The sequence below is a fragment of the Linderina pennispora genome (genome assembly GCF_002104995.1).
Source record: "Linderina pennispora strain ATCC 12442 chromosome Unknown DL89scaffold_4, whole genome shotgun sequence".
Classification (NCBI taxonomy): domain Eukaryota; kingdom Fungi; phylum Kickxellomycota; class Kickxellomycetes; order Kickxellales; family Kickxellaceae; genus Linderina; species Linderina pennispora.
In genome coordinates, this window is record NW_024468252.1 from 503,618 (window position 1) to 529,314 (window position 25,697).

Below are 25,697 nucleotides of genomic sequence, written 5' to 3' on the forward strand. Positions count from 1 at the left end.
CGCATTCTCTAGCTATCAACTCTGCCTCCTTCCTTAGCATTCGCTTCTTAATTCAAATGTTCTGCAGACGCTGGAGGCCGATAAGCACCGCAATATGCCATCAGGCGCGCGCCTTCACGATCGCAATCGACGGGCCGGCGGCGTCTGGCAAAAGCAGCACAGCCCGTGCCGTGGCCCTCGAGCTCGGCCTAGGCTACATTGACTCTGGATCGATCTACCGGTGTGCAACACTCCTTGCGCTGCGCAACAAGATCAGCGACATCGATGCTCGGCATGCAGACCTCATAGGCCTAATTAGCCACAGCAAATTCGACATCAGGATCCTCCGCAACGTGCGCGATCCGACAACGCTGGGCACCGGCTCGGTAGTGGTGCCGGAGCTGCAGGTCTGGCTCAACAACGAGGATGTGTCGAAGGAGATCCGATGCGCCGACGTCAACCGATTCGTCGCCGAGATTGCCCGCGATGCCGGCGTGCGCGCCGAAGTATTAAAGATCCAGCGCAGCGTTGCTGCCAATGCTGAGAAGAAATCGGCTGCTGCCGCAGATGGTACCACACCCAATGGCGTCGTCATGGATGGCCGCGATATCGGGTCAGCTGTCTTCCCTAATGCGGAGCTCAAGGTCTACCTAGATGCCTCAGCTATGGCACGTGCCATCCGCCGCTGGGACCAAATGAACAGCGCACGCAACGCACAGGGCAAACGGTCCGAGGAGGATGGAGCACAGACAGAAAAGCCAGCGTATCCAACAGTTGAGGAAATCGCCCGCGAAATCGAGGAGCGCGATTATGCTGATATCAACCGTGCTCACTCGCCATTGCGCATTGCTCCTGATGCTGTCGTCATAGACAATACAAACCTGACCTTTGAGCAGCAGGTCCACACCATATCGGACCTGGCTCGCGAGCGCATGGGCATTCCACGCAAACACGAAGACTCCATCTGAAGCTGAATAGCGCGCCTAAGATATCCTTGTGCTGTGCATTGTATTGTGATATCCAACATGTGTCATTGGGCTATTCCAAAACCGTGCTTTTCATCTGTGTACGCAATGGAATGTGTCTGCAAAGAGCCACACATACGAGCATTGATCCTCCGAACGGGACCATCGTATAGAATACCGTCCGAAGGGAGTCTGTGTAAGCGCTGGTCATGGCTTTCTGAAGCTCGCCCGGAAGCCTGCTATCGTAAATTATCGCCTGGTTATCAATCGCCGCCGCAATACTCGAGGCGAACTCGGGAAATGTGGCCATGAGCCTATCCATCTTGGGCGTAAGCGAAATCTGCAGAACTGTTTGGAATATCACCAATCCGATAGTACCGCCGAGTGTGCGCAGCGAGATGTATATTGCCGTGACTGTGGCCATGTCGCGGGGCTGTGCCGCCGCCTGAATGCCAATTAACGAGGTTTGCATGCACATGCCGACGCCGATTCCACTGATGGCTATGATGCATAGTCCTTTGCCTGTCGATGTGTGCTCATCCAGCAAGGCAAGCAGGCCAAGGCCTAGGGTGCTTATTGTCCCGCCAACCCACATCTGCTCGCGATATCGTCCGGTCCATGAGGTGATGTAGCTGCACAAGATGGCGAATATGTTTGTGCCCAGCATAAACGGCATCAAGTGCACACCGGCAATAATGGCGCTGGCATTATCGACGACGTTAAAGTATATAGGGATATAGAATGTCGGTCCAAGCAAGGCGCCACCAGTGAATAAACTCATTAGAAGAATGAGGCCAACGTTGCGGCTTTTGAACAGGCGCATGGGCATGATGGGTTCCTTGGAGACGTGCCGCTCAACAAGGACAAACCCACCAATGACCAGGGCGCCAAAGACGAGTAGACATACAACAGTAGTCGACGACCATGCGTATTCTCTGCCACCGAAGTTCAACCCCAGCAAGGCCAACATGATGCCTGTAACCAGAACAGCGGTGCCGATAAAATCAATGTGAGCAAGTTTCTGTGAAAGCGAACCGCGCGGTCTGGGTAGTCGAACAAACACCAGAATAGCTACTCCCGCCGCTACACCGACTGGAACAGAAAAGTAAAAGACCCATCGCCAGCCAGCGCTGGACTCTGTGAATGCGCCTCCCAGCAAAGGTCCAAGAACAGACGAGAGCGCCCACACAGAGCTGAACACGCTTGCGTACTTGCTGCGGTCCCGTTCAATAGTGATATCCGAAATGATGACCATCGTAATCGATACAAGCGAGCCGGCGCCGAGCCCTTGGACCGAACGACCAGCAATAAGCATCGTGATGCTGGTTGCTGCTCCTGATATAGCCGACCCCAGCAAGAACACCGACAGGCCCAACATGAGCGTCTCTATGCGTCCGAAGATGTCCGAGAGTCTTCCGTATAGCGGCTGTAGAGCAGTGGACGCCAAAAGGAAGCTGGCCGCGATCCAGTTGACCGATGAAAATGAGTCAAAGTGCTCGGCGATTGAAGGCATCGATGTAGCAACAATCGTCTGATCCAGTGATGCAATGAACACCGCAAGGGCCAGAGAAAGCAGCGTACAGATCCTCCTTACGAGCGAGGCATCTGAGAGCAAAGGAAATCTGCGACTGGTAGTCACCTCTAGAACGTCTTTGCCATCATCGCTATTTGTTGCCAACTCGTCATCATTGAAACTGGCGCTGCGCGTAGTGTCTGATTCCATGCTATTGGCCATTTGGCACTGGTATTTTGTTTGGTTCCCGAGATCTGGTCCAGAGAGACAGTTAGCCCCGGCAAAAATGGTGTAGGAAGGGTATGAAGCGATGTTGTAGAACAAAACAACCAAGGCGATTCAGGCACAGAGCATGCGAGAGTAATATATTAGTAGTCAATATTGCTCTTGAGCGAAAAAAAAACCCCCCATGCTTGCGTTCTTTTCTGGCCAGATAAGGCAGAGTACATCCCTGCCCTCCTCAAATGTTGTTATCATAGAAGCCATATCCAAACAAAACAACCCGCTATAGCCATTCTGTAGTATACCGGCATTCAGAGGATTTTGAAGGCGCTTGTGGCTGGCAATAGATGCAAAATGCCGTTTGGATATTTCACACAGCATCTTTTGTTCATTGCAAACAACAGGAGAAAAAGCAATTGTGGTAGGAAAGCACTGTCCAGCCCTATGCTAAACTAAATACTGCATCTGTTTTGTCCCTGAACCCCGAGCCCAGCAGTACGACACCCTGATGATACCGGCATGTTGGATGCTGCTGTTCAGGATGTAAACGCTGGTTGTATAGGCTAGGTAAAAAACCATATTCTATTTGAATCCCCAGTGCTTGTGCCCTTGAGCACCCGAGCTCGCCAGGTGCGCCAATTTGCACTAGTCCCTTTGATTCCGCTCAATCATATCCGCAATGCACCCTGTCCTTTTCATACCACACATCATTGAGGACATATTTGACTTCGCCACTCAACAGACGGATGGAAATGAGTCGGAGAGCAGTGCGCCATCGGCAGAGTTAGCAAAATACCGGCTAGCCTGGGTCTGCCGAGTGTGGCGAGCGGTCCTGGCGCCTCGCGTCTTCATCGACCTCTACTTCTATATGCAGCGGAGTCCGTATTTCAAGGTCGTAGAGGACGACATTGAGTACACCAAATCCAGCATGAGATCGATGGTCGAGGTTGTTGACGGGCGCTTCCTCTACCAGACAAACATGGACCTTATCCCAGCGCATGTCCAGCCACGCACGGTGACAGTTCATCTGGAGAGCGGGGACTTGTTGAGCAGCAGCGCAGTTGGCTATCTGACACACACGGTGTTTGTGCAGAACTCATGGCCGGCAGTTAAAGAGCTGTATATCGTTGTTGACGAGCCTGACCTCTCGCTGTTCAGAGACCAGGTTGATTACCGGCCGATGGAGCGCATTGTTCAGGCTGTGCTTTCGCAGGCACCCAATGTCAGCGCATATATGATGGAGTCGAATGAGCTGAGCGGGCCGCTGATGAATCTCCAGGCTGCATTTGGAGTGCATGCCATCAACGTCACAAGGCTTGATCTGCATACCAACGGATGCGATTACTCCAGGCTGGAGCTTCCTGCTTTGGCGGATTTGACGGTTCACTGTGAGACAGATGTAGAGATAGATATGCTGCCACCATTCAGCGCACACAAGATACAGCGACTGCAGGTGTTTAACATTACACCAAGGGTACTGTACCATATGTTTGCGAAGGCAAAGGTCGAGGGCACAGTGCGTTATCCTCAGCTTGAGGAACTAGCCATTGAACTGGATTCACTCATGGGCGACTTGGGCCCTCCAGATCTCCATCATCCGGTGATTCGGTACGAATTTCCAAAGCTGTGTAGCCTCCACCTGAAGACGAGTGGGCAGAGCACGCCAAATGTATACGACGTGTTTGCTAATGCACCGCTGAAATATTTGGCCCTAAGCGATGTACACTTCTTCGATCGGATCGACGTAGCAAACCTCCCTAGTCTGGTATCGGTGTCGCTGAAACGCCAGGCTGGTGAAGACTACCTCCTGCCCCAAGCCATTGTGAATAATCTTGTAGTGGAGCCAGTCTCGAGCCTACGGCATCTCACGGTTGGATATATGGACAATTCAGCGTTCAAGTCGTGCAGGTTCGGCTGCTTGTCGCTACGGTCGCTTTACATCGGTGGATCGGTTTCAGCTGGGGTGCTGGAGAGTATTCTTGGACAGCTACCTGCGCTTGTGGACGTAGGCATCGGGTACTGGCAGACTGCCCAGTGTAAAACCACAAAGCTGAAGACGATTCGGAGCAGAGTAGACGTGGGCAATCAGTCCATGGCACTCAATACCTCGCTGGCAAGGCTGGAAATCTGCGCCGAGCATCGGTCGGGGCGGGTGGGCCACCGACACAGAGGAGTCGGCTGGATTGTTCCGGTTCTTGCACGGGTCCCGTCGCTTGAGAAGCTGAGCATGTATGGCTGGAGCCCTGAGGATGAGGAAGTTGCTACTATTCTGCAAGCAGTGACAGACAAGAGAGTTTGCAGGCATGCCAAGCACTTTGTAGACTTGCTTGTTTGCGTCAAGCCCAGCATGGAGAACCATCTGTTTGAGTACGCTGAGTAAAAATTACACCGCTAAGACACCACCCCACAACCATCCTGCACCCCAACGGCGTCCTAGTACCGGTAATCCGGGTCGAAGAGTGTGCAATATCGCGCAAAACTCACATATCCTTCCTTGCCCAATGTCGAGCACTACCGATTACTACAGCATCCTGGGGGTGCCAGCCGCAGCCACCCACGAAGAGATCAAGCGAGCCTACTACCGGCTTAGCCGGCAAGTGCATCCGGACAAGCAGACGGGGCAGAGTACAGGCGACTCGGTAGGAGTTCCACCAGCTCAGCATGGCGTGGGAGACATTGGGCGATGCAGTGCGGCGAAAGCAGTACGACCAGATGCGCACGCAGTCGCAGAACCGCGCACGCGGCGTGGTGCAGGATGAGGTGGATCTGGACGACATGGACTTTGACGAGGACACGCTGGTGTACTCGTATCCGTGCCGGTGCAGCGGGCAGTACTCGATTGGCGAGGCAGACCTGGAGGCGGGTCGCGACATGGCGCCGTGCTCGGACTGCTCGCTCAAGGTGCGTGTGCTGTACGAAGTGGCGGAGGATGACGAGTAATGGCCAGTAGGATCAGCAGGCGGTTTATTCGTGGGAAACGGCACACCATCTATTGTTTTTCGCAGTGGGAATCCACACACGTCACCAGTACAGCACAACCCCCAGGGCGTCCTTCCTCTTGTTAGCCATCCACTTTACTTGCACTTCTCGCTATTACTCATAATGGACCCGCTCAACTCGACCCTGTCGCCTGCATGCACCAAGCTGCTGCACGAGAAAACGCGGCGGCGGCTGACGTTCTCGGAGATCTCCAGGCACCTGGGCCACGACGAGGTGTGGACGGCAGCGCTGTTTTACGGGCGCGCAACGCCGACGCTCAAGGACATCCACTTGCTGGCGGACCTTCTGAATCTGTCGCCAGAGACACTCGAGGAGGACTTCAAGACGGCCGGGCCGCCGCAGCGCGAGGTTGCGGTAGCAGCAGGCACGACAACCGACCCGGTGCTGTATCCGTTCCAGGAGGCAATCTCGCTGTACGGCCCGGCGGTGCGATCGGTGATTGTCGAGAAGCTCGGCGACGGCGCCGTCAGCGCACCGCACATGAAGGTGCGCGTGGAGCGCGTGGCGCGCGGCAAGACGGCCGATGTGCGGCTGGTGCTGGAGTCGAAGTACGTGGCGTACCAGAGCTGGTAGGGATTTAATTAAAGAATTTACGGAATAAAGTCATCGTGCAGCAGGCTGCCGCCCAGCGTGATCTTGTCGCCGGGCTTGAAGGCCGGCATGCCCATGTACGGGCACGACGTGCAGCGGAAGGCGTCGCCGAGGCTGCAGTTGCCGCATGCGGACTTGACGTTGACGACATCGACGGGCTTCTTGGGCTTGGGCTTGGGCTTGGAGGGCTTGCACTTTGTCGGATCGGGCTCCTCGCCATCGGCCAGCCCGCACGTGCAGTTCTTGCACGCCTTGCGCTTCGCCGGCAGCCCATCGGGCCGCGCCAGGCTCTTTGCGTCGGGCCGCGCCAGGTCCTCTGCCTCGAGCAGATCGTCCTGGTCCTCGATCTCGTCCTCGTCATCCGAGGCCACATTGATCATCCACACCTTCTTCGCCGCGCGCTTCTTGCCAAACGACAGCGCCGCTGCCGACCCCACATTGTACGCTGGCTTCTTCGCCGTAACGCTTGCCACGCTCACACGGCCCGCGGCCGTCTGCAGGAACTCCTGGGCGCCGGCCATCCGCCACACATTCTGCACCAGCTGCTCCAGCTCGGTATTGCCGACCGCAGCAGCCTCCAGGTGTGGTTCAACAAACCCAGCAAATTTGGTCTGTGCCACCAGCTCTTCCTGCGTCCGTGTAACCGGCGATTCCGGAAGATCTGTGGCCGAGTCCAGCGCCAGCTCGTTCACTGTCAGGACTGCGCCGGGCTTCAACGCGTTCAGAAGCGCTGCCAGGACCGCCCGGCTGTACTCGACGGTGTAGGGTGCCACAGGGCTGGCAATGATGTGGTCGTAGCGTGCGCTGCCGAGCACTGCCGAGCCGTCGGCAATGCGGTCGGCCTGCTCAAAATCAACTGTGCCTGTGGTGCCGACCTGCTGCGCAAGCGTGTCGCGCAGCTGCTGCAGCGAATCGAGGTTGTGGGCATCGGCGCTGGCACGTGCAACGAGCAGCACTGCGTGCCCCGGCTGGGCTGTGTAGGAAGACATGATTTCTTATAGTGATAGAGTGTATGAAAAGAAACGGGTTGGCGAGAGTTTGAGAAGGAGAAAAGGCAGGGTGGATGGGCCAGTTGATGAGGCATTAAAAAAATTTTGGGCTCGAGATTGATTACAAATTCAAGATGAACTAAAAAATTCACTCGACTCTCTCTGCCAGCATGATGCTGCTGACCAGAGGCACCGCAAAATAGGCCATTAGCAGGCGAAATCAGCGCTCTCTTGCGCAATGCACGGGCAATACAGTGGACGATGGGCTGGGCGCCGCTGCACCATGGGTATATTCATCTGATGATGCATGTCAGATAAGGAAAAAATATCAGGCTGGGAGGCAAGCGTGGACAGTCCTGGAGCCTGTCCCAGAAATGTGGCAACCGTCCCTCCCCTCTGCCCAAAAAAGAACTGCGATGATGCAGCACACCATGTGACCGTCTTGTATGCGCCAGGGCAGCATTTCAGTAGTGTTCATTGCAACGGCGAGAATCGGCTATCTCTCCCCCGCACACAGCACCGAGGGTGCTTGGATGCAACTGGGACAAAAACACATCTTTGGCAATTGCCACGTTCAAGTGAGCCGTGCCTTGTCGCCCAAGGACATTGTCAGCGAAGCAGCTGGCAGGCGGGATCGGCCGCAGGGAATGTATTCGGTAGATGCTCCCGTGTGCGCGCCAAACAGAGCAGGGCCGGCCCACACAGGAGCAGGCAAAGTCACACCCGTCTGCTGAATTGGGAAATTTCCTGCCCGCCCACATTGACGTGTGCTTTCTCACTTCTAGCGATTGCCGTAGCTTCAGTTTACTGGCTCGGGAGAATACATTGGCAGGGGCCATTTATACAGCTCCATATTCCCTCCCCCTTTCTAGCGCCTGCCTCCCTTAATCTTCTCCCCACCCCTTTGTTTCATCCTTTATGCACACGAGCAACCACCAAGCGATATAACTTCCAATGTCAGAAAACCAGCAGCCCACCAACCTTTCGATTGGTTCGGGCGATATTGCGCTGCGTCTGACGCGCAGCACCCTGCTGCCGTCGTCGCCCAACTGCCCCTCGCTTTCGTCGAGACCCCCTGGTGATCTCCCCAAGGTGGCGCTGGATGTCGAGGCCCTGCTTGCCTCTGCATCGCCCCCGCTGCTGCCTGACGCAGAGCAGCAGATTGAGGGGCTGCTGAGTGCGGTGTTGGCAACGCCATCCACGCCGCTGCTGCCACCGAGCGACCTCGAGTTTCTACTTCCCGCCACAGCCGCCCCCTCGGCGGCCCCCAAGAGCCCGAGCCCTGCATCCACAGTGGTCGAGGACAGCCTGGGCCCCTGCACGGTGTTTTCAATGCCCGAGAGCGAGGTGGCCGGCTGGCTGAACCGCGAGCAGGTGACCGGAAACTTCCGGTTCGTGCAGTGCGGCGGCAAGAAGAAGCGCGTCCACGGGTGGTACTGGAAGTACGTGTGCCACTGCTACGGCCGCCCCGAGGTCAAGGTCCGCGCGAAGAAGGGGAAGCGCGTGCGCGCCGGCCGCATTGCTAAGGCTGCGCGCGCGTCGAAGAAGGTCGGGTGCCCGTGCGCTGCCTACATCACGTGCGCCTACGACGGCACCGCGACCGTCCGATACTACCCTAATGCACCGCGGCCACGAGCGCACCTGAGCACAGCGCGCAGAAGCACCGCCGCCGCGAGTCGCAGCAGTTCTCTCCCGAGGCCTCGCCGACTCTGACCGTGACTGGCGATGAGCCGACGGCCAACATTCCGCTGCTGCTGGAGCTGCCAGGCAGCGATGTGCCATCCAAGGAGAGCGCTTTGCTGCCGGGCGTACAGGTGGCGACGCAGCCGTCGGCGGGCGTCGAGCAGTGGATGGCGCTGTGGAAGACGCTGGGCCATCTGCCGTTTGTCGAGTCCGCGCCATTCTCGTTTGGCTTTGTGCGTGCGCAGGCAGCATCGTGCCTTCCATCGCCAACAGACCACTGTCCCGTCGCTTGTCTTGTCGCTGGAACGCGCTATGGGCACCAACATCAACGGATACCCGCTGTATACGCTGTCCGTGGTCAGCACCGAGACCAGCAGCAGCGAGCCGCTGGCATACCTGGTGACTGCCGACATGAGCCATGGCGCATTGCAGCGCTGGCTCGAGCAGCCTGCGTCTGGCGCTGGGCTTGCGCCCGCAGACGTGTCTGCTGGATCCCGACGACATCGCCGGCCACACGGCCATCAACCTGGTGTTTGGCAGCGAGTGTCTGGTGCTGTGGGCCATGGACCGTCTGAAGGCCTGGTGGCTGGCTGACGCCCTGCCAGTGCACACCCATGCGCGTGCCCTCAACTACAGCAACGGCCGCCTTGTCGAGGAGGTCATTTGGGCATTGCTGACCCTGGCTATCGAAGGAGACCCCCACCGGCGCCCGCCAAAACCGCCTATGCGCTTTAACGCACTTTCGAATCTATGCACCAAGACTGTGCGCAGGGTCTGCGCGAGTGCTGCAGGCGTTAGGCTGAGCGCTCGAAGCTGGGTCTGGGCTCTATATTGAGGAGTGCGTGGACGTCGCTTTATATATGAAGTTGCGCAAAGGCACACTCACGCTCTGCACTCGTTTATCCTAGCGCATGATGGGCAACACCCCATTGCTGCTTGGGTCTGTATAGTCAACCCCCACCCTCTTATCTTATGTACCGTAGTCCCATACCAATCTGTCTACCTTTCCAATATACTCCTTTTCAAAGACCATGCCTAGCGTGTCCAGTGTCCCTGATGATGCATTTCTATGTGCCAAACCGGTCCCAACCCACTGCTGCCACTCGGTCCGGGCAAATTGCTTGCTTTCCAGATTGGCTTGCTCGCCCCCCGATCCGCTCAAACCAACTGCAGCCACGTCAACCTCAATGCGATTAACCGCACCGCGCTTTTCTCCTCCGCGGTTTCATAATTCTCTCGAGCCGATTCTTCACATTCTATTTTTTTTCTTCTCATCTATATTTTTTTCTTTTGCTGGTATGAAGTTTCGTTCCACAGCACTGTTCTACCTGGCAGCCGCTGCGTCGCTGTGCATGCATGCACTGGCCGTGAAGCACGAGGACTTCAAGACCTGCGAGCAAGCAGCGTTCTGCCGCCGGCACCGCACATTCGCTGAGCTGGCGCTCAAGCAACCCTCGTCGTCGTCGTCGTACTCTGTGCTGGAGAGCACTGTGAAGCTGGACGCCCACCGCCTGGTAGCACAGGTGCAGAGCCGCGAGGCCAAGGTGCCGCTGCAGCTGGAGGTGACCTTTTTGGAGAGCGGCACTGTGCGCGTGCGCGTGCAGGAGGCCGACCCGCTCCGCCCCCGCTTCGACGACACCCAAAAGTACGTGCTGCGGGCACAGGGCCGGGAATCTGCCGTATGCGAAGCCAGAGAGCCTGAAGATGACGTCGGCGACAGTGGACGGGCGCGTGCAGCACACGGTGAAGTACGCAGACGGCGGCTTCAGCGTGCGCCTGACCGAGCAGCCGTGGGCGCTGGAGTACCTGCAGGAGGGCCAGCCGGCGATCCAGCTGAACACAAAGGGATTCTTCAACTTTGAGCACCAGCGCGAGAAGACAGACGTGGACGACGTGGACGGCGGGTGGGAGGAGACATTCAACACTTGGACTGATTCGAAGCCGCGCGGGCCCGAGTCGTTTGGATTGGACATCAGCTTCCGCGGCTTCGAGCACGTCTACGGCATCCCCGAGCACGCGTCGCCGACCTCGCTGAAGACTACCCGCGGCGGCAGCGACGCATACACGCAGCCCTACCGCCTGTGGAACCTGGACGTATTTGAGTACGAGCACGACTCGCCGATGGCGCTGTACGGCGCCATCCCGTTCATGGTGGCCCATCGCGCCGAGGCGACTGTGGGTGTGTTCTGGCTCAACGCTGCCGAGACATGGATCGACGTCACACGCGAGAAGGCTGGCGCGCTGGGTGGCCTCTTTGGCGGCGCCAAGGACCCCGAGGTCGCCACGCACTGGGTCAGCGAGTCGGGCGTCATGGACGTGTTCCTGCTGCCCGGCCCATCGGTTGCCGACATGTACCGCCAGTACGCCGAGCTGGTCGAGCCAACGCCGCTGCCGCGCGAGTTTGCCCTTGGCTACCACCAGTGCCGGTGGAACTACCTGGACCAGAACGACGTGCTGACGGTCAACAAGAAGCTTGAGGAGAGCAAGATCCCCTACGACGTCCTCTGGCTGGACATTGAGCACACCGACGGCAAGCGCTATTTCACCTGGGACTCGGCCAAGTTCCCCGATCCTGTGGCCATGCAGCAGCAGCTGGCGGCGGGCGGGCACCGCCTGGTGAACGTGGTTGATCCGCACATCAAGCACGACCCCGAGTACCGCGTGTGGAAGGAAGCCAATGACAGCGGGTTCTTTGTCAAGAACAAGGCCGGCTCCGACAACTACCAGGGCTGGTGCTGGCCGGGCGACTCGAACTGGGTCGACTACCTCAACCCGAACGCGTCGCAGTGGATCAGCGAGCAGTTCCACCTGGACAAGTACGCCGGGTCCACCAAGGACTTGTTTGTGTGGAACGACATGAACGAGCCGTCGGTGTTCAACGGGCCCGAGATCTCGATGGAGAAGGACATCACACACTACGGCGGGTGGGAGCACCGCGATGTGCACAACATCTTTGGCATGCTGTACCACAAGGCCACGGCCGACGGGCTGCGCACGCGCGAGTCGCCTAACATGCGGCCGTTTGTGCTGTCACGCGCGTACTTTGCCGGCTCGCAGCGCTACGGCGCCATCTGGACCGGCGACAACGCCGCCAACTGGGAGCACCTGCGCGCGTCGGTACCGATGATCCTGAGCAACAACATTGCCGGCATGCACTTCTCCGGCGCCGACGTCGGCGGGTTCTTTGGCAACCCTGACGCCGAGCTGCTGACGCGCTGGTACCAGCTCGGCATCTGGTACCCGTTCTTCCGTGCCCACGCACACATCGACACGAAGCGTCGCGAGCCGTACCTGCTGGGCGAGCCGTACACATCGATCATCCGCGACGCCGTGCGCGAGCGCTACCGCCTGCTGCCGTACTGGTACTCCCTGTTCCGCGAGGCGAGCCAGACGGGCATGCCGCTGGTGCGTCCGATGTGGATGGAGTTCCCAGGCGAGGCCGCGCTGTTTGCCGACGATAGCGCGTTCATGGTCGGCCCAGCGCTGATGGTGGTGCCGGTCACGAGTCCGGACATGGCTACCGTTGATGTGCGCTTCCCGACACAGCAGACCTGGTATAGCTGGGAGACACATGCGATCTTCTCGGGCCCACTGAAGCGCCAGTTCCTGCCGACACTGGAGACCACGCTGGTGTTTGTCAAGGGCGGCTCGATTGTGCCGACACGCGACCGCCACCGCGCGTCATCGGCGCTGATGAAGCGCGACCCGTTCACCCTGTACGTGTTCCCGAACCGCCTGGGCATGGCCACTGGCCGCCTGTATGTTGATGACGGCGACTCGTTTGACTACGCCCACGGCGCCTTTGTTGAGCGCGAGCTGTCCTTCGCCAACGCAACGCTGACGTCGCGCAGCCTGCAGGAGCCCACGGACGAGACGCCGGAGCGGAGTGCCTTCCTGGAGCAAATCAAGAAGGTGCGCGTCGAGCGCGTCGTCATCATGGGCCTGCGCAACCCCATTGCCTGGGCCACTGTGCGCGAGGGCGACGATGTCCGCAAGATTGCCGTGGACTACCAGGGCGCGAAGAAGGACTCGGAGCTCGTTATCCGCGACCCGGCTGTGCTTATCACCAACGACTGGTCCATCGAACTGAGCCAATAGTTCACAACAAAAGATACATTCTGCGAGAAATACAAGATACAGCAATTTATTCCAAATCATGACAAGCATCCAGCTAGCTATACAATGTCCGCTTAGTCGTCATCGCCATCGTCGGCTCGCGGCCAAAAGTTCTTTGCCGCATTTGTTTCCTCGCTTCTGAGGACAAAATCATTGGAAGAAGGGTAAAGCATGGTAGTTCGCAGTGTGGAGAGGAATGGAGAGAGACAGGCGGAGATGTAGGGGCGTCTCTTTTTATATGCGCGTAAGCAGCGTGCAGATGTCGGACAGGTCATGCCTGGATTTGCTCGTATGTTGCTCCGCCCCATCACAAAAAGGAAGCAAAAAAATAGTCTTTTCACCTGTGCCTTTCCACTTTTGCATTCCACACAGCCCCCTTGTGGAGGAGTTTGAACCTACGTGCCTTCTGCAAAAGGCTCGAGTCTTTGTTCAGCAGGCTTCTCTAAGCGGCCTTTAAATAAAGCAGCAGCTCCGACCTGCTATGCCATGCGTTGAAGGCCACCCGCCAATCTCTGTGATTCTGTTTGGATCGCTGTCGCCGACCATGAGCTTGGTTTTGCTAATAGCCGGATACAGCACCGTGCAGAGTGCTAATAAACTAAAGAGCGGGATGAGGAAAATGAGGGCCCCAGGTGCTTTATAGCGGCTTCTGGCAGGGTGTATGTGAGATCTGCTGTTTTGCAAAAAAGAGATTCACCAGTGCCTAGCTGTCTCTGTAATTTTTCGGACGGAGGGTTGTTGTTTCTTTATTGCTGCAATAAACCAGGTGACAATGTATCTGCATATGAGCGGCATGGCCAAAAATACACATGAGAAGGCACAGCTTGGGGCGCGTGCATATACATGGCTCATCACCCATGGCGGTGATATCTTAGCAGATGAAGATATTGGGATGTAATCTAGGGTGCGAGGTGCAAATATGATGTCAGCATTTGCTAGTGATTGGCAAACAGAGCAAGACGAATGCCGCTCAGTACCACTTTCTGGTACTCTGAAAGCCATCGTCGATCATGGTGCCACATTCATTTTTCAGTTTGACAGCCTTTCAGCAAAATGGACATTTTGTATTTCGTGTGGGGTTTTCACTACAATATTCGCATGAGCCGCCACTCTGCTGTGTTCGTGGGTTCTTCCGACTAAAGGAGATGGTTGCCAAAAAAAAGAGTGCATTTTAAAATGTGGTCGTTCTCTTTGGCGGTGTTGGCTTTCAGCAGAAAACCGCGGGCTCGAAAATCATGGTCCTTCTTAAATTTCTCGTCGCCGTTATGTAAAGGCGGGCGACATGTCTTTTAATATCCTCTTTTCTACACATTCCTATTCCATTTCTCCTCTCCTGTGCACGGCAACTCGTCTACTGAGACCAACAGGCCTGTGAACAATGCCCTAGGTGCGGTCACACCGCCAGCCAACAAGGCAGCAAACGATGTTCTGCGCGTAGTTGCCCCGGCCGTCAATGGTACTGCAAATAAGATTCTGGGTATTGTCTCCCCGGTCGCCAACAGGGCTGCAAATGGTGTCCACTACTGATATTACGGATAAAGAACACATTTTTCAAAGATGCACGTTTCCTGACTTGGCTTCTTCCATCTTTGGAAGCTGTGTATAGTTAGTGTCGGTTTGCCTTAAGAGAAACAAGTGACTACAAACATACTAAAGTCGAATGACACAATAATATGATAACAAGAAATGGGAGCCCTGTGGGATCCATTGAGCCCAAAGATATAAGTGTTTAGCCATGTTCACGGTTGCATCGGAGTGCACTCACACATTAGGGACAGCAATTTTTATGATTATCTCATAGCATATGTTATCTTCCGTGTACAGCAAAACCCCTGGCAGGGCAATGAATTTAAGTCCATTTCCCCAGGGTTTCCTGCATGCGTGATTATCGAGTGCCTGTTCGTCGCCTTCGCGGTAGATATTGAGCTGAGAAAACTTGAAAAGTCCATATACCTGATATATGTTTTATTTGCGGCCTTCGCACTACTACCATGGAGAATTTTATGTCCCTGTATCTCCCTGATAGCTGATTGAAGTGAAAAATATTTCTTACACTGGTCGCTCTGTTCATTCGAGAAGAAGACTGCAATCTTGCTATGAAAGAAGAGTAGCATCTCTTACTCCCAGAGGCCAGCTACACTGTGAAAAGGCATATTAAAAAGTCTATTTCTTTTTGCTATATGCGACAGCAAAGTGAGGTGGGTATCCTGAAGGAGAGAAATAACGACAAAGTGAAGCCTGAGAGACTGTGCTTGATAAACAAGAATCACAAATAGTAGCAGCACGGTGATAGCATCAGGAAAGTACAGGTATATCAAATCGCTATGCCTATTATTGCACCACACGCTGCGATCCTGGAAACCAGCTATACAGAATACTCAACGACCGTTCTCACCAAAAGCATGCTAGAGTCTGAATAGCCAAATTTGCAGCATAGTGTATCTTGGGTCGATAGGTTGCGTTTTGGTATTAACAATAGACATCAATGAATGTCATTACCATATATTATTGTCTAATTGTAAAGGTAAACTAATCTGAGCTCTAAAGCTAACTAAATCTCGATAGCTTTTTCATGAAGAGCCGTGATCTCATGCTCCAAATTATCCTTGGCTGTCTCTTCGTAGTGGTTACATTCTTCTCCATCGCAGATTATCTTGAGCTTGGGTAGAGAGAAAATGCGGTTCTCGAAAAATATGTAATTGGTACTTTCAACCAACTGGCTAACGTAGAGGAATTTTATGTCCTTGTATATATGTGATAGCTGAATAAATAGCTTTCCATATTCCCTGCACTTGACGCTCTTGTTGTCGGTAAAGAAGATTGCGAGCTTGCCATTATCATCAAGCAGTTCCTCGTACTCATCGATGTCTTCGACTACGTGGATGGGCATTGTATTGGATGTGGCCCAAGTATACTAGTTGGGTGGAAAATAAGCAAAAACGTAAATGAAAGATGAAATGCTGTAAACGTTAGAGCTACAGCAATATTTATATTAACTTTAGACGACGTGGATGTCGGTGACAACATCAGGTGGATACGGAATCACAACATAGCGAGACACATCAGCGGTATGTGATATCCATCAGATGACTAAGCGGAGATAAATATGTAGACTAGGAATATTCATACTTGCAGACATGGCAGGCAATTGTCGCTGATACCTCGGAGAAAAGATATTGATGGCAATCATATCGTCTATTTTAGTAGTTGCCTAGACCATATAGACTAACGTGAGTTAACCTGGGAATGTGAATAGGGCAAAACGAGCTGAAAATGGTCTACGATACAAGGTTTCAAACGGTATACAACAAATCATAATCAAAGGTACATACGCATCCAGCGCACAAACTGCCCTGTGATGCGCTAGCAGATGGCACAGCCTTCCACTTTGCATTCTCAAATACAGACAATGGAGGCGATTGTTATTATACTGGACGCCACCTTCAATTGTGACCTTTAGCTCTCCCGGCTGCGACTTCCCCAATCTAGCTTTAGCCCAAGGTCATCAAAAACACGCTGACTCTTCTTCTCGCTCCGCATTTCCTAGTTTGAACTACACTATCCTTCCACTTATGAGTACACAGGGGTCCGACGATGAGAGTAAAGTTGAGCACGAGGCACCAGAGGCATCAAGCAAAGGCACTAGGGAGGACGAAGATTCGCCATACGAAATCGTGCGTATATCCGTACCAAACAAGGACGATCCGAGAACACCCTCATTGACATTTCGGATGTGGCTACTTGGCACTATATTCTGCTGTGCCATGTCATTTGTCAACCAGTTTTACTGGTTCCGCGATAACCAGCTGACGCTGACAGCACCCGTGGTTCAGATTTTATCGTTTCCATTGGGCTACATACTGGCAAGGATTCTGCCCACACGCCAGTTTCAGACATTTGGGTTTGAGTGGACATTGAACCCCGGCCCATTCAACATCAAGGAGCATACGCTGCTGACGATACTGGCTTCCGCCTGCGCAGAAACATCTTATTCAATGGATGTCGTTGTCATCAAGAAGGTGATGTTCAAGAGCGATCTTGGGTTTGGGAGAAGCTATCTGCTCCTAATCACCTCGCAGCTGCTCGGATATAGCTTTGCCGGGTTTGCACGCAAGCTGCTCGTCTACCCTGCTGCCATGCTGTGGCCACAGGTTCTAGTTACAGCGACATTATTTCGCACACTCCACGAGCATACAAAATGGGGCCGGTGGTCTCGCACGCGTATATTTTGGCTTGCCTTTTTTGCGAGCCTGAGTTGGTATTTCGTTCCAGGATACCTGTTCACAATTCTATCGGCGCTTCCGGTTCTGTGCATTGCAGGCAAAAGCAACGTAATTTTGCAGCAGCTCGGCGATACCAGCAATGGCCTGGGAATCTTGAACTTGACCCTGGACTGGAGTACTGTCGCGAGTTATATTGGATCGCCGATCGGTTTCCCTTGGGTCATGTCATGTAACGTGTTTGCCGGGTTCGTACTGTTCGCTTGGGTTCTAGCCCCAATCGGGTATTACACCAACACGTGGGGTTCAGGCGTGTTCCCTATATACTCTTCAGCCCTATTCCTCTCCAACGGCACAAAGTACAATATCAGCCAGATCATGACACCGCAGCTGATGCTCGACACGGGAAAGTATGCGCAATACGGGTCCCTCCGCATGGGCTTCATGTACGTCGCCCAGTATGGAATTGGGTTTGCCGCTATCACTGCGCTGTTTTCGTACATCCTGCTGAATTATGGCAAGGAAATCGTCCAGCGTGTGCGACTGTCGCGGTCAATGGACGACGATATACATATGAAGCTGATGCGCCGCTATCCCGAGGTGCCGCTGTGGTATTTTGCGACAATTTTCGTGTCGATGACAGCACTAGCAGTTGTTGTTTGCGAGGTATTCGGCCTGCTACCGTGGACATGGGTTCTTCTTGCTGTCTGTCTGCCGCTCACGTTCACGCTGCCATCAGGCATTGTGCAGGCAATATCAAACAGACATGTGAGAATCAACCTGATCTCGGAATTAATGATCGGCTATGGCCGCCCTGGCGACCCTATCGGCAATGCGACGTTCAAAATCTACAGCTATGTGGCGATGTCCCAGGCCCTGAGCCTGATCAGCGACCAGAAACTGGGCCACTACATGAAAGTGCCTCCCCGCCACATGTTCTGGGCGCAGATTGTCGGCACCATTATTGCAAGCACGGTGCAACTAGCGACTGCGTATTGGGTAATGCACACGGTCGAGGACTTGTGCACACAGGAGGGGTATCCGTGGACATGTCGCAACGCCAATGCGTTCTTTTCGGCTACTATAATTTGGGGCTTGGTCGGTCCAGGACGCATGTTTGGAAATGGCAGTTCATACAGCCCCATGCTGTATCTGTTTATTGTTGGGATCTTTCTTCCAGTGCCGATATGGTATCTACACAGGAAGTATCCAGGAAGTCTGTGGTCAAAAATCCATATTCCAGTCATACTGTCTATCATTGGCAGCATGCCACCATTGCCAACAGGCACAGTGGTCAATTGGTACATTGCCGCATTCTTCCTGGTGTTTCTATGGCGACGGCGACATATTGCCAGCTGGCAGAAATATGCGTTTGCAACATCGGCTGGTCTGGATGCAGGAGTGGCAATTTCGGGAATCCTTATATATGTGATTTCACAGAATGTTAGTGCGCCTCGGTGGTATGGCACGACCAAAAACCTGTGCCCTCTAGCCCGAACTGGCGGATATCTCACCCCTCGCACATAACACCATATAGCCTACACTAGTATCTTATTGACGCATTTTAACTAAATACCGTCATCAGAAGCGGATCCATAGTCACTATTTGCAAAGTACTCGATTGTATCCAAAAGTTCGACTATCTCGTCCTTGTATGCGAAGATTCGTGGTTTGCTGAATGTGTAGAGTGACAGAATTGGGGAATGAAAATACATGATAACCCTGTTGGCATCCATCGGGAGCCCACACCCAACCTTCTCCTTGGCCATTAGCGTCTTCAGACACTCTTCCGCTTGGTTGCTGGCTTGCTCCATTTCCTGGCCGCTTTCCATCGATTTCTTCGGTACACCAGGTTGCCAAGGTGGGCTTCCTGTCCCTGGTGACTACAGCAATGACAGGGGTGTTTCTCTTAGTTGGCGTGTGAGGCCGCAATTCATATTCGACTCTGATACTGTTGGTTAGCTGTGCGCACCTGGCGAGCCTCTCGACGAATAGAACTATTAAAGCTCCGCCACGCTGTTCAGCTGTATTGGCGATATCCCTTTTGAGCCGGTCGATATGTTTGGAGACCAGGTATGGCATGTTTATTCAGATACGAAGAAGGAAGGGACGCAACAAGCTAATGATTACTGCGTATGTTGCACTATAAAAGCACGTTGTCTGAGGGCACTGGTGTGTGCCCTTCAGTTAAACAATGCTTAGAGCAAGTTCATTTACGGGACTCGACAAGCCTGACTAGGGAGGGCTTTAACAAGCCTTCAACCTCGCATTCGGTGTGAAAAATAATAAAAGAATAGTCTGTAGGTATTTGGTGTGCCATTTTCCGATGAGTCAAGACTTTGTAACCCAGCATACATAGCTACAAGTGTCCACAATACCTAGGTACAGCCTGAAAATAAATGCTGTTTATGTGACGATTATTATTCTGTTGGTTGAGAGACATGGGAAGGTGCTGCTGTTTTAACAGGCTCTTTAGGTGACTATACATGGCAGTTTTGTTAATGTTCATAAAAAGGCAAGTGTTGATATCACAGGCACCTATTCTGCATCCGGTCGCACATTGTTGTGTCTAGTGAATCCGTAGAGCAATTCCACAACCTCAAGGGCTTGGGTATGATATTGATATGTCTTTAGCTCCACTGCTTCAGCGTACGGCTGAAGGTAAAACAGCGAGTAAAACACGGCCTTGTCGGCATCCATCAAAAACCCGCAATCAATATTGTATTTGATGAGCAGCTGCTTCAAGTGGGCTTCAGCCTTAGCCCTATCCTCACCATCCACCAGACACCAGACTGCCATTACCAAGTCATCGTTGCGCGTCACTAGAATGATGACCGGGCTATTATGGCGAGCAGTGGACAATGACTGCACGCTGTACTTGAATTCTTTGCTTTTCATGAGTTGGGAGTGCTTGGCAAATGATTTAGCAAGTTTTATAATTGAGCTGCGGGTACGCTTCCTAGCTACAAAGGCTATCCTAAAGGCCAGATCATTTTTCTGCATTGGACTTAGATGCAGCATCATAAGGTACCAGATATGGCGATGGATATTGAAGGAAGGAGGCAATGGGGGGGGGTGAGTATGTGGCTTTACTTTACTTAGTTCTGGAGAGTATATGGTGGCAGATAAAAGTGAATGGTGGTGAATGGAGAGAAGAGGGCTATTTACTAGAAATATCTGCTCGCGATGCGAGCTCGGCTGCTAGTCAGCATGGGTTGACACGTCGATAAGGGCATCACGGCGGACCGGTCATTTGAACGTGTCGGATGGTTGTTGGTGCAATGTCGATCATGGACATTTCCCCACCTTGGTGGTCTACTCAGCGTAGGCGCTTCAGCGCTGGCTCGCTGCTGCTAGCAGCAGAATCGCCTGCTGCTGCACGCCTCTTGCGCGGGTTCTTTGTTGCAGGGGTGGTGCCAGAAGTATCGGCAGCAATGGCCGTAAAGCGACGGAACCGTTCAGGAATACTGCCTGAATCACAGAGTGACTGGAAAACGAGTCTGAAGTTTAGAACTGCTGCGAGATCGCGGTTCAAGAGCCGAGACGAATAGGCTCGCCTGTATTGTGCCATGGCCTGCTTACATGACTCGCTTGTACAGCGGAGAAGGCCATGGCACTTCACAGTTGGGTTCTTCGATCTCTGGTAGGGCCGCGGATTGGGAACATGCCGGAATGTCTGCAGTGACTTATCGCAGCAGAACGGGCACACCGACGATGTCTGGAATTCGTCGATCAGATAGACTTCAAAGCCATGGTGCTTGAACTTGTCGCGCCATCCCTTGCCACGAATCGGCGCATGGTGCCGGGCCATCGGCGCACTCCAATGGCCCATGATCAGCACTGGATCTGGACCGAACTTGCTCCGGAGTTTCGCGGCAAGCCTGTGGTCTGCACGGGCCTGGTTCATGAATGAATCAAGACATAGCTTGCGGTGAAGCGGGTACACCTTGGGACTGGTCCCGACACCTGGATGGGCCTTCCAGCGCCTCTGATGCTGCTTGTTTGACTTAGTGGGCTGCTGCTCTGGTAACCTTCGCGCTGTCATCGTGTTGGCATAAAACGGTGCTAGGATACACCGCACAGATGCACGGGCAGCAACGTAGGCACGGAATTTTGCTGGGCTAAGGGTCCGGCAGCAGTGCTTGGAAAGCTCAGCCTCTGCTCTGCGGACAGCATCTTCTGGGACTTGATCCTTTGTAGCCCGACGAATCCTGTCATAGTGGCGCAGCTTGAGCTCCTTATTGCGCTGCTGCCGTGTGTAGCGGTAGAGCATTCTCTCACCCTCTTTCCCATTGCTGCTATTTTCGTGCATCATGTATAGCAAATCGCCCCGACCTGGATCGATGAATACACAGCGGCCTTTCAGATTCTGTAGCTCTGGCTGTGGGATCTGGTGGATATAGCGACAGTCAGCTATAGTACTGCCTCCCACAGCACCACCTCCTGCAACATCGCCTGTAGCATCGCCTCCTGCACCATCAGCATCTACTGCAGCACCAGCCTTAGGTACCTTGTCTTGTAACAAAATGCATATCGTTACACCATCTGTTGTCGCCATCCCGTGGAATTTTCTATCACCATGCGCCTTAAATGGCTTTGATGTTAGATCTGCGACCCGGCCCCATACATCCCACACAGATTGTATGATCCCTTGGACCGGGTCGTGTGCACAGACTGGGGGTGCTGGTGCATATGCATTGTTAAGTGCTGCAACAGTGTCTGCTGCTGCCGCCGATGCAGCAGCAAGCGAATCAGCCGCTACTGCTGCAGTTGCTGCAGTGGCCTCTGCTTCATCTGATGGCATCTTCGCTGCTTCGCGTGCAGCCTTCTTGGCCAATTTTTCGCCCTTTTCTGCTGCTTTCCTTGCCTCTGTTGCTGCCCTCTTTGCTGCGTTGATCTCTGTAACCTGCTCGCGTGTTTTTCGAAACAAACATCTGCTTGATTATTTGCTTGTCTAAGCGCACATGGCCTGGGATCCATGATGTCCGCAGAGGCAAGCATTGAGGGGGAGACTTGCCAAGCTGCTCACTCTCGATAAGCTGGCATAGGCGAATGTATGCACGCAGATGCTTAAGTGGATTTACCTTGGCATCATAGTATCGGCTGTCTTTGGCGAATCTGTACTTGGCACCATAGGCATTAAGGACTGGTGCCAGCTTGTTGTAGATTGCAAGCATCGGTGGGGTGAGCACACTGAGGTCAGGGTGCCTAGAGGCAACTGCCTGGCGGAGCTTCTGTGCAGGTGTATAAATACACACTTGGCATGCATTATTGAACTCAGCCTTGGACACATTGCCCATTGTACTGTGCAGTGGTGTTTTTGCGGCTGCGAATATCAATCAATTTGGCCAGAATCCGCTGTAGGCAAGTGCCATAGTGCAACACAATGTTGTTCTTGTATGCTGTTAGCAGCTCGGTATCCACGTATGTTGCTACCTGATTCATTTCGCGTACGCCATGTAGCTCGATATCGCCATTATGCAATAGATAATCATAAATATGATATCTAACTACATCACCGAAATCTGCGCTCGACAGTTCTGGCCGGTCCTTCCGGTTGACGAAATCCTCGGCAGATATGACAGTCTTCGCCTTCAGGTTGCGATAAATAAATAAATAAATGGAACGAAAAAACCCCTTTTTCACAAATATTGCAGGGTCAAAGGCATCATCGTCAGCTAGTTGATGGAGTAATATCCATCGTGCAAGCATGTATGTATGCTCTTTGATGATATTGACACTATGTACAAATTGCTCTAGGCGGGGCAACATAGAATCACGGAAGCCAATACCACCAAGTGATGTCTTTATGACAGTAGTGCTGCGGGTAATATCCATTTGAGAAGTTCAATAGGCAAGTAAGAAGAGAAATGATGCTGTTCAGTTTTGCTGTTCAGTTTTGCTGTATTGCGTGTGCATAGCATTAAGAACTTTTTATTAAAGATTTTCTGGCTTGCATGGTTCTTGGGGCCCTTAGCACTGATATAGTCTCTTGAATCAGTCTATACATACTGGGTCCGTTGTGACCCAAATACTACCGCTTACGCATGTTCATAAGACAAATTAATTTATAAAATAAACCCACAAATATTGCATAACCACCAGAAGAGCTATATGGCCTTATTCAATAGGTGCTCATGAATGAATATCCTAAGGGTGTTGCGCAGCCGGTGATGACCACCATGATGACGCCATAGAAGTTATCAGGTCGACCGATACTGAGAGCTGCTCTTGCGCTGAACCAATGGAGATATCCAGTAGAGACCTGTGACCACTACAATAATAACTTGTCACCCTGGTTTCACCGATGAGGTCAGATGCCGCACAAGATCAAAAGGAGTTTACAGAGCAAGTCACTCAAACCCGTGTTGAAGCTTAAGAGTTTTTTTAACCAATTAAATAATTTCTAGCGGACGGTCGGACACTTTTTGGACTATAAAATCTTATATATAGGTAAAGATAAAGATAAAAAGATAAAGATGATAAGCATGGTGTCGCTTTGAAGCTCATTAATTTGAACCAAGAGATTGCTGCGGATAATCAGCTTCGAACGTGTGCAGACTCTGGATGGCTTCGCCCACTTCGATATAGTCACCGCACATGTCGAGTGCCATGCCTTTGCTGATATATGTGGCATGACCAATCTGCTCCTGCTGGTACAAAGCTGCTTCGCTAGGGTCCATGATTATGCCGCATGGGCAATCTCGGCTGACCATCATCTCACTCAAAGACACTTGCGTGGCGACGAACCCACCGCAGCCGTCGAGGCACCAGACTACCAGGTTCTAAATGCCACTATAGATACGAACAACAGCATACTCGTGGGCCGCGGGGGTTGGGAGGTCGAATGGCGTCAATAAGCTGTATCCTCTCATGGGGGTGAACCTGGCCTGATCAAGCAAGTGGCGAATAACCTTCCAGAGAGGGAAGCTGTCCCTTTCTCTAATCACCTCTCTGGCTTGCTGTTCAAACTTCCGCAGTGCGGCGATGCCAGGAAAGACCATGGTAGAGATGCCGAAAGTAGACTTCGATTGTGCGGAAAAGCGGAGAGACAGAGTTGGAGTGGCCAAAATAAAACATGCAAGCTAGGATGTTTGGGTGTGTCTAATATCATCTAGCTCCAGCGAGGCTGGACAGCCATCATACTTGGTCCATATACACCACCGAACCCATGGGCTAACAGTCTGCGACTCGCAAATAACCAAATTCGATTTAAACATGAAAAATTCACACAAAATTGCCAGTGTTGGACCGCAGGTATGCGCCCGCAGCAGTGCTGACTGCAGCCTGGCCTGCACCACTCTGGGCGAACCCCTGATACGCCTGTGACTTTGCCTCCGAAAACGTATGGCCACGCGCATGGTAGTGGTGGCGTACCTTGAAGTACATAAACAGCGATACAAAGGCATGCATCACCCAGAGAGAGAAAGTGATACCGCAGAAGGCGGCAGCGGCCTTCTTGCTGCTGGACAGGCACTGGATCATTGTAATAATGCCTGCAGAGCCAGTGCCCGGGATGCCGACGGCCATGTAGGCATCGAACAGAATATGGAAGCCGTTGAAGACAAAGAAGAAGTAGAAGAACATGCTCGAGTCCTTCATGTACGCGTTGTACACGGGGCGGTACCACAAGAAGAAGCTGGCGGCCGAGATGGTGAATAGATACACAAAGCTGGAGCCAAAGCTGGCGCCGGCGTTGCTCACGTCCTCGCCGTGCGACACAAGCACGATCAGACACGAGATGCAGTTAAACAGAAGCATGGCCTCGAGCGCCAGCCAGCAGTAGAAGATTGTACGCACCGTCCGCCGGTCGCCGATAGGCACTTCGGCGTCGATGTCGTGGTACATAATCGGATACAGCGGTGGGAAATTGAGTGCCGGTCGCGTGCCCGGCGGCATTGTGCGCAGCGTCTCCTCACGTTCATTCAGTGCGCGCTCCCGTGCCGCCAGCTCCTCCTCCCGCCGCCGCAGCTCGGCCTCGCGGCTGTCGCTGCCGTAGTCCATCTTGTACGAGCCGCCATCGGGCTTGTATGGGCTGCTGCTGGGTTTGTACGACTCGCCGGCCTTGGTGTTGTAGCTGCTGTCAGCGTACCCGCTATGCGTCTCGACGTCCTCGCCCAGCGGCTTGTACGAATTGCCACGCGAGCCGCTCAGCCCGACGCTGCTGAGGAACCCGCCGCGATCCTCGCTCTTGCGCACAGAGTGGAGGGGAACAGCGTCGGTGTTGTCGTCATCCATTATGTGCTGCCCGGAGGTGCTGGCGTGCAGCCCGGCGGAAATGCTCGAGTCTGCAAACGGGTCGTCTGCAAACGGGTCGTCGTCGTGGTCGTCAAAGGGGTTCTTCGCCATCGCCAATTAAGAAAGATAAATTCAAGGGCTATTAGTGCGGAAAAGGGAGAGCTTGGCAGCACAAGCTGCA

The 25,697-nt window shown here is 53.5% G+C and overlaps 13 protein-coding genes across 13 annotated transcripts; 6 read left to right on the plus strand and 7 right to left on the minus strand.

Moving 5' to 3' along the window:
* Positions 1-6: 6 nt before the first annotated feature.
* On the plus strand, positions 7-947 carry DL89DRAFT_244994 (Cytidylate kinase; the record flags this gene model as incomplete). Its single annotated transcript, XM_040885080.1, has 2 exons — positions 7-332; positions 387-947. Exons 1-2 carry the CDS (start codon positions 57-59, stop codon positions 945-947), a joined length of 837 nt encoding a protein of 278 aa, XP_040744796.1. The 5' UTR covers positions 7-56.
* A 29-nt stretch (positions 948-976) lies between these two features.
* Positions 977-2,742, minus strand: DL89DRAFT_266293 (MFS general substrate transporter). The gene has a single exon (XM_040887032.1). The coding sequence runs from the start codon at positions 2,677-2,679 to the stop codon at positions 1,018-1,020; it is 1,662 nt and encodes a 553-aa protein (XP_040744797.1). The 5' UTR covers positions 2,680-2,742; the 3' UTR covers positions 977-1,017.
* Positions 2,743-3,100: 358 nt separating this feature from the next.
* On the plus strand, positions 3,101-5,109 carry DL89DRAFT_122862 (uncharacterized protein). Its single transcript, XM_040883230.1, has one exon. It carries the CDS (start codon positions 3,359-3,361, stop codon positions 5,057-5,059), a length of 1,701 nt encoding a protein of 566 aa, XP_040744798.1. The 5' UTR covers positions 3,101-3,358; the 3' UTR covers positions 5,060-5,109.
* Positions 5,110-5,180: 71 nt separating this feature from the next.
* DL89DRAFT_291817 (zf-CSL-domain-containing protein) lies at positions 5,181-5,619 on the plus strand (the record flags this gene model as incomplete). The annotated part of the gene is made up of 2 exons (XM_040890234.1): positions 5,181-5,276; positions 5,323-5,619. 2 exons carry the CDS (start codon positions 5,181-5,183, stop codon positions 5,617-5,619), a joined length of 393 nt encoding a protein of 130 aa, XP_040744799.1.
* Positions 5,620-5,667: 48 nt separating this feature from the next.
* On the plus strand, positions 5,668-6,261 carry DL89DRAFT_122864 (Cyanase). Its single transcript, XM_040883231.1, has one exon. It carries the CDS (start codon positions 5,782-5,784, stop codon positions 6,250-6,252), a length of 471 nt encoding a protein of 156 aa, XP_040744800.1. The 5' UTR covers positions 5,668-5,781; the 3' UTR covers positions 6,253-6,261.
* DL89DRAFT_122865 (DUF689-domain-containing protein) lies at positions 6,262-7,313 on the minus strand. Its single transcript, XM_040883232.1, has one exon. The coding sequence runs from the start codon at positions 7,257-7,259 to the stop codon at positions 6,270-6,272; it is 990 nt and encodes a 329-aa protein (XP_040744801.1). The 5' UTR covers positions 7,260-7,313; the 3' UTR covers positions 6,262-6,269.
* Positions 7,314-8,213: 900 nt separating this feature from the next.
* DL89DRAFT_291820 (uncharacterized protein) lies at positions 8,214-13,040 on the plus strand (the record flags this gene model as incomplete). The annotated part of the gene is made up of 6 exons (XM_040890235.1): positions 8,214-8,861; positions 8,906-9,175; positions 9,216-9,341; positions 9,421-9,724; positions 10,260-10,591; positions 10,632-13,040. The coding sequence occupies 6 exons, from the start codon at positions 8,214-8,216 to the stop codon at positions 13,038-13,040; spliced, it is 4,089 nt and encodes a 1,362-aa protein (XP_040744802.1).
* Positions 13,041-15,609: 2,569 nt separating this feature from the next.
* On the minus strand, positions 15,610-16,126 carry DL89DRAFT_313416 (uncharacterized protein; the record flags this gene model as incomplete). Its single annotated transcript, XM_040891007.1, has 1 exon — positions 15,610-16,126. Exon 1 carries the CDS (start codon positions 15,946-15,948, stop codon positions 15,610-15,612), a length of 339 nt encoding a protein of 112 aa, XP_040744803.1. The 5' UTR covers positions 15,949-16,126.
* Positions 16,127-16,601: 475 nt separating this feature from the next.
* On the plus strand, positions 16,602-18,869 carry DL89DRAFT_266297 (oligopeptide transporter 6-like protein). Its single transcript, XM_040887033.1, has one exon. The coding sequence runs from the start codon at positions 16,631-16,633 to the stop codon at positions 18,803-18,805; it is 2,175 nt and encodes a 724-aa protein (XP_040744804.1). The 5' UTR covers positions 16,602-16,630; the 3' UTR covers positions 18,806-18,869.
* Positions 18,855-19,092, minus strand: DL89DRAFT_266301 (uncharacterized protein; the record flags this gene model as incomplete). The annotated part of the gene is made up of 1 exon (XM_040887034.1): positions 18,855-19,092. A coding segment is annotated over one exon (238 nt), but the record flags the coding sequence as incomplete, so codon positions are not given.
* Positions 19,093-19,816: 724 nt separating this feature from the next.
* Positions 19,817-20,176, minus strand: DL89DRAFT_256322 (uncharacterized protein; the record flags this gene model as incomplete). The annotated part of the gene is made up of 1 exon (XM_040885436.1): positions 19,817-20,176. One exon carries the CDS (start codon positions 20,174-20,176, stop codon positions 19,817-19,819), a length of 360 nt encoding a protein of 119 aa, XP_040744806.1.
* Positions 20,177-23,957: 3,781 nt separating this feature from the next.
* Positions 23,958-24,295, minus strand: DL89DRAFT_266316 (uncharacterized protein). Its single transcript, XM_040887035.1, has one exon. It carries the CDS (start codon positions 24,280-24,282, stop codon positions 24,064-24,066), a length of 219 nt encoding a protein of 72 aa, XP_040744807.1. The 5' UTR covers positions 24,283-24,295; the 3' UTR covers positions 23,958-24,063.
* A 174-nt stretch (positions 24,296-24,469) lies between these two features.
* Positions 24,470-25,587, minus strand: DL89DRAFT_266317 (scamp-domain-containing protein). Its single transcript, XM_040887036.1, has one exon. The coding sequence runs from the start codon at positions 25,514-25,516 to the stop codon at positions 24,506-24,508; it is 1,011 nt and encodes a 336-aa protein (XP_040744808.1). The 5' UTR covers positions 25,517-25,587; the 3' UTR covers positions 24,470-24,505.
* Between the last annotated feature and the right edge of the window lie 110 nt (positions 25,588-25,697).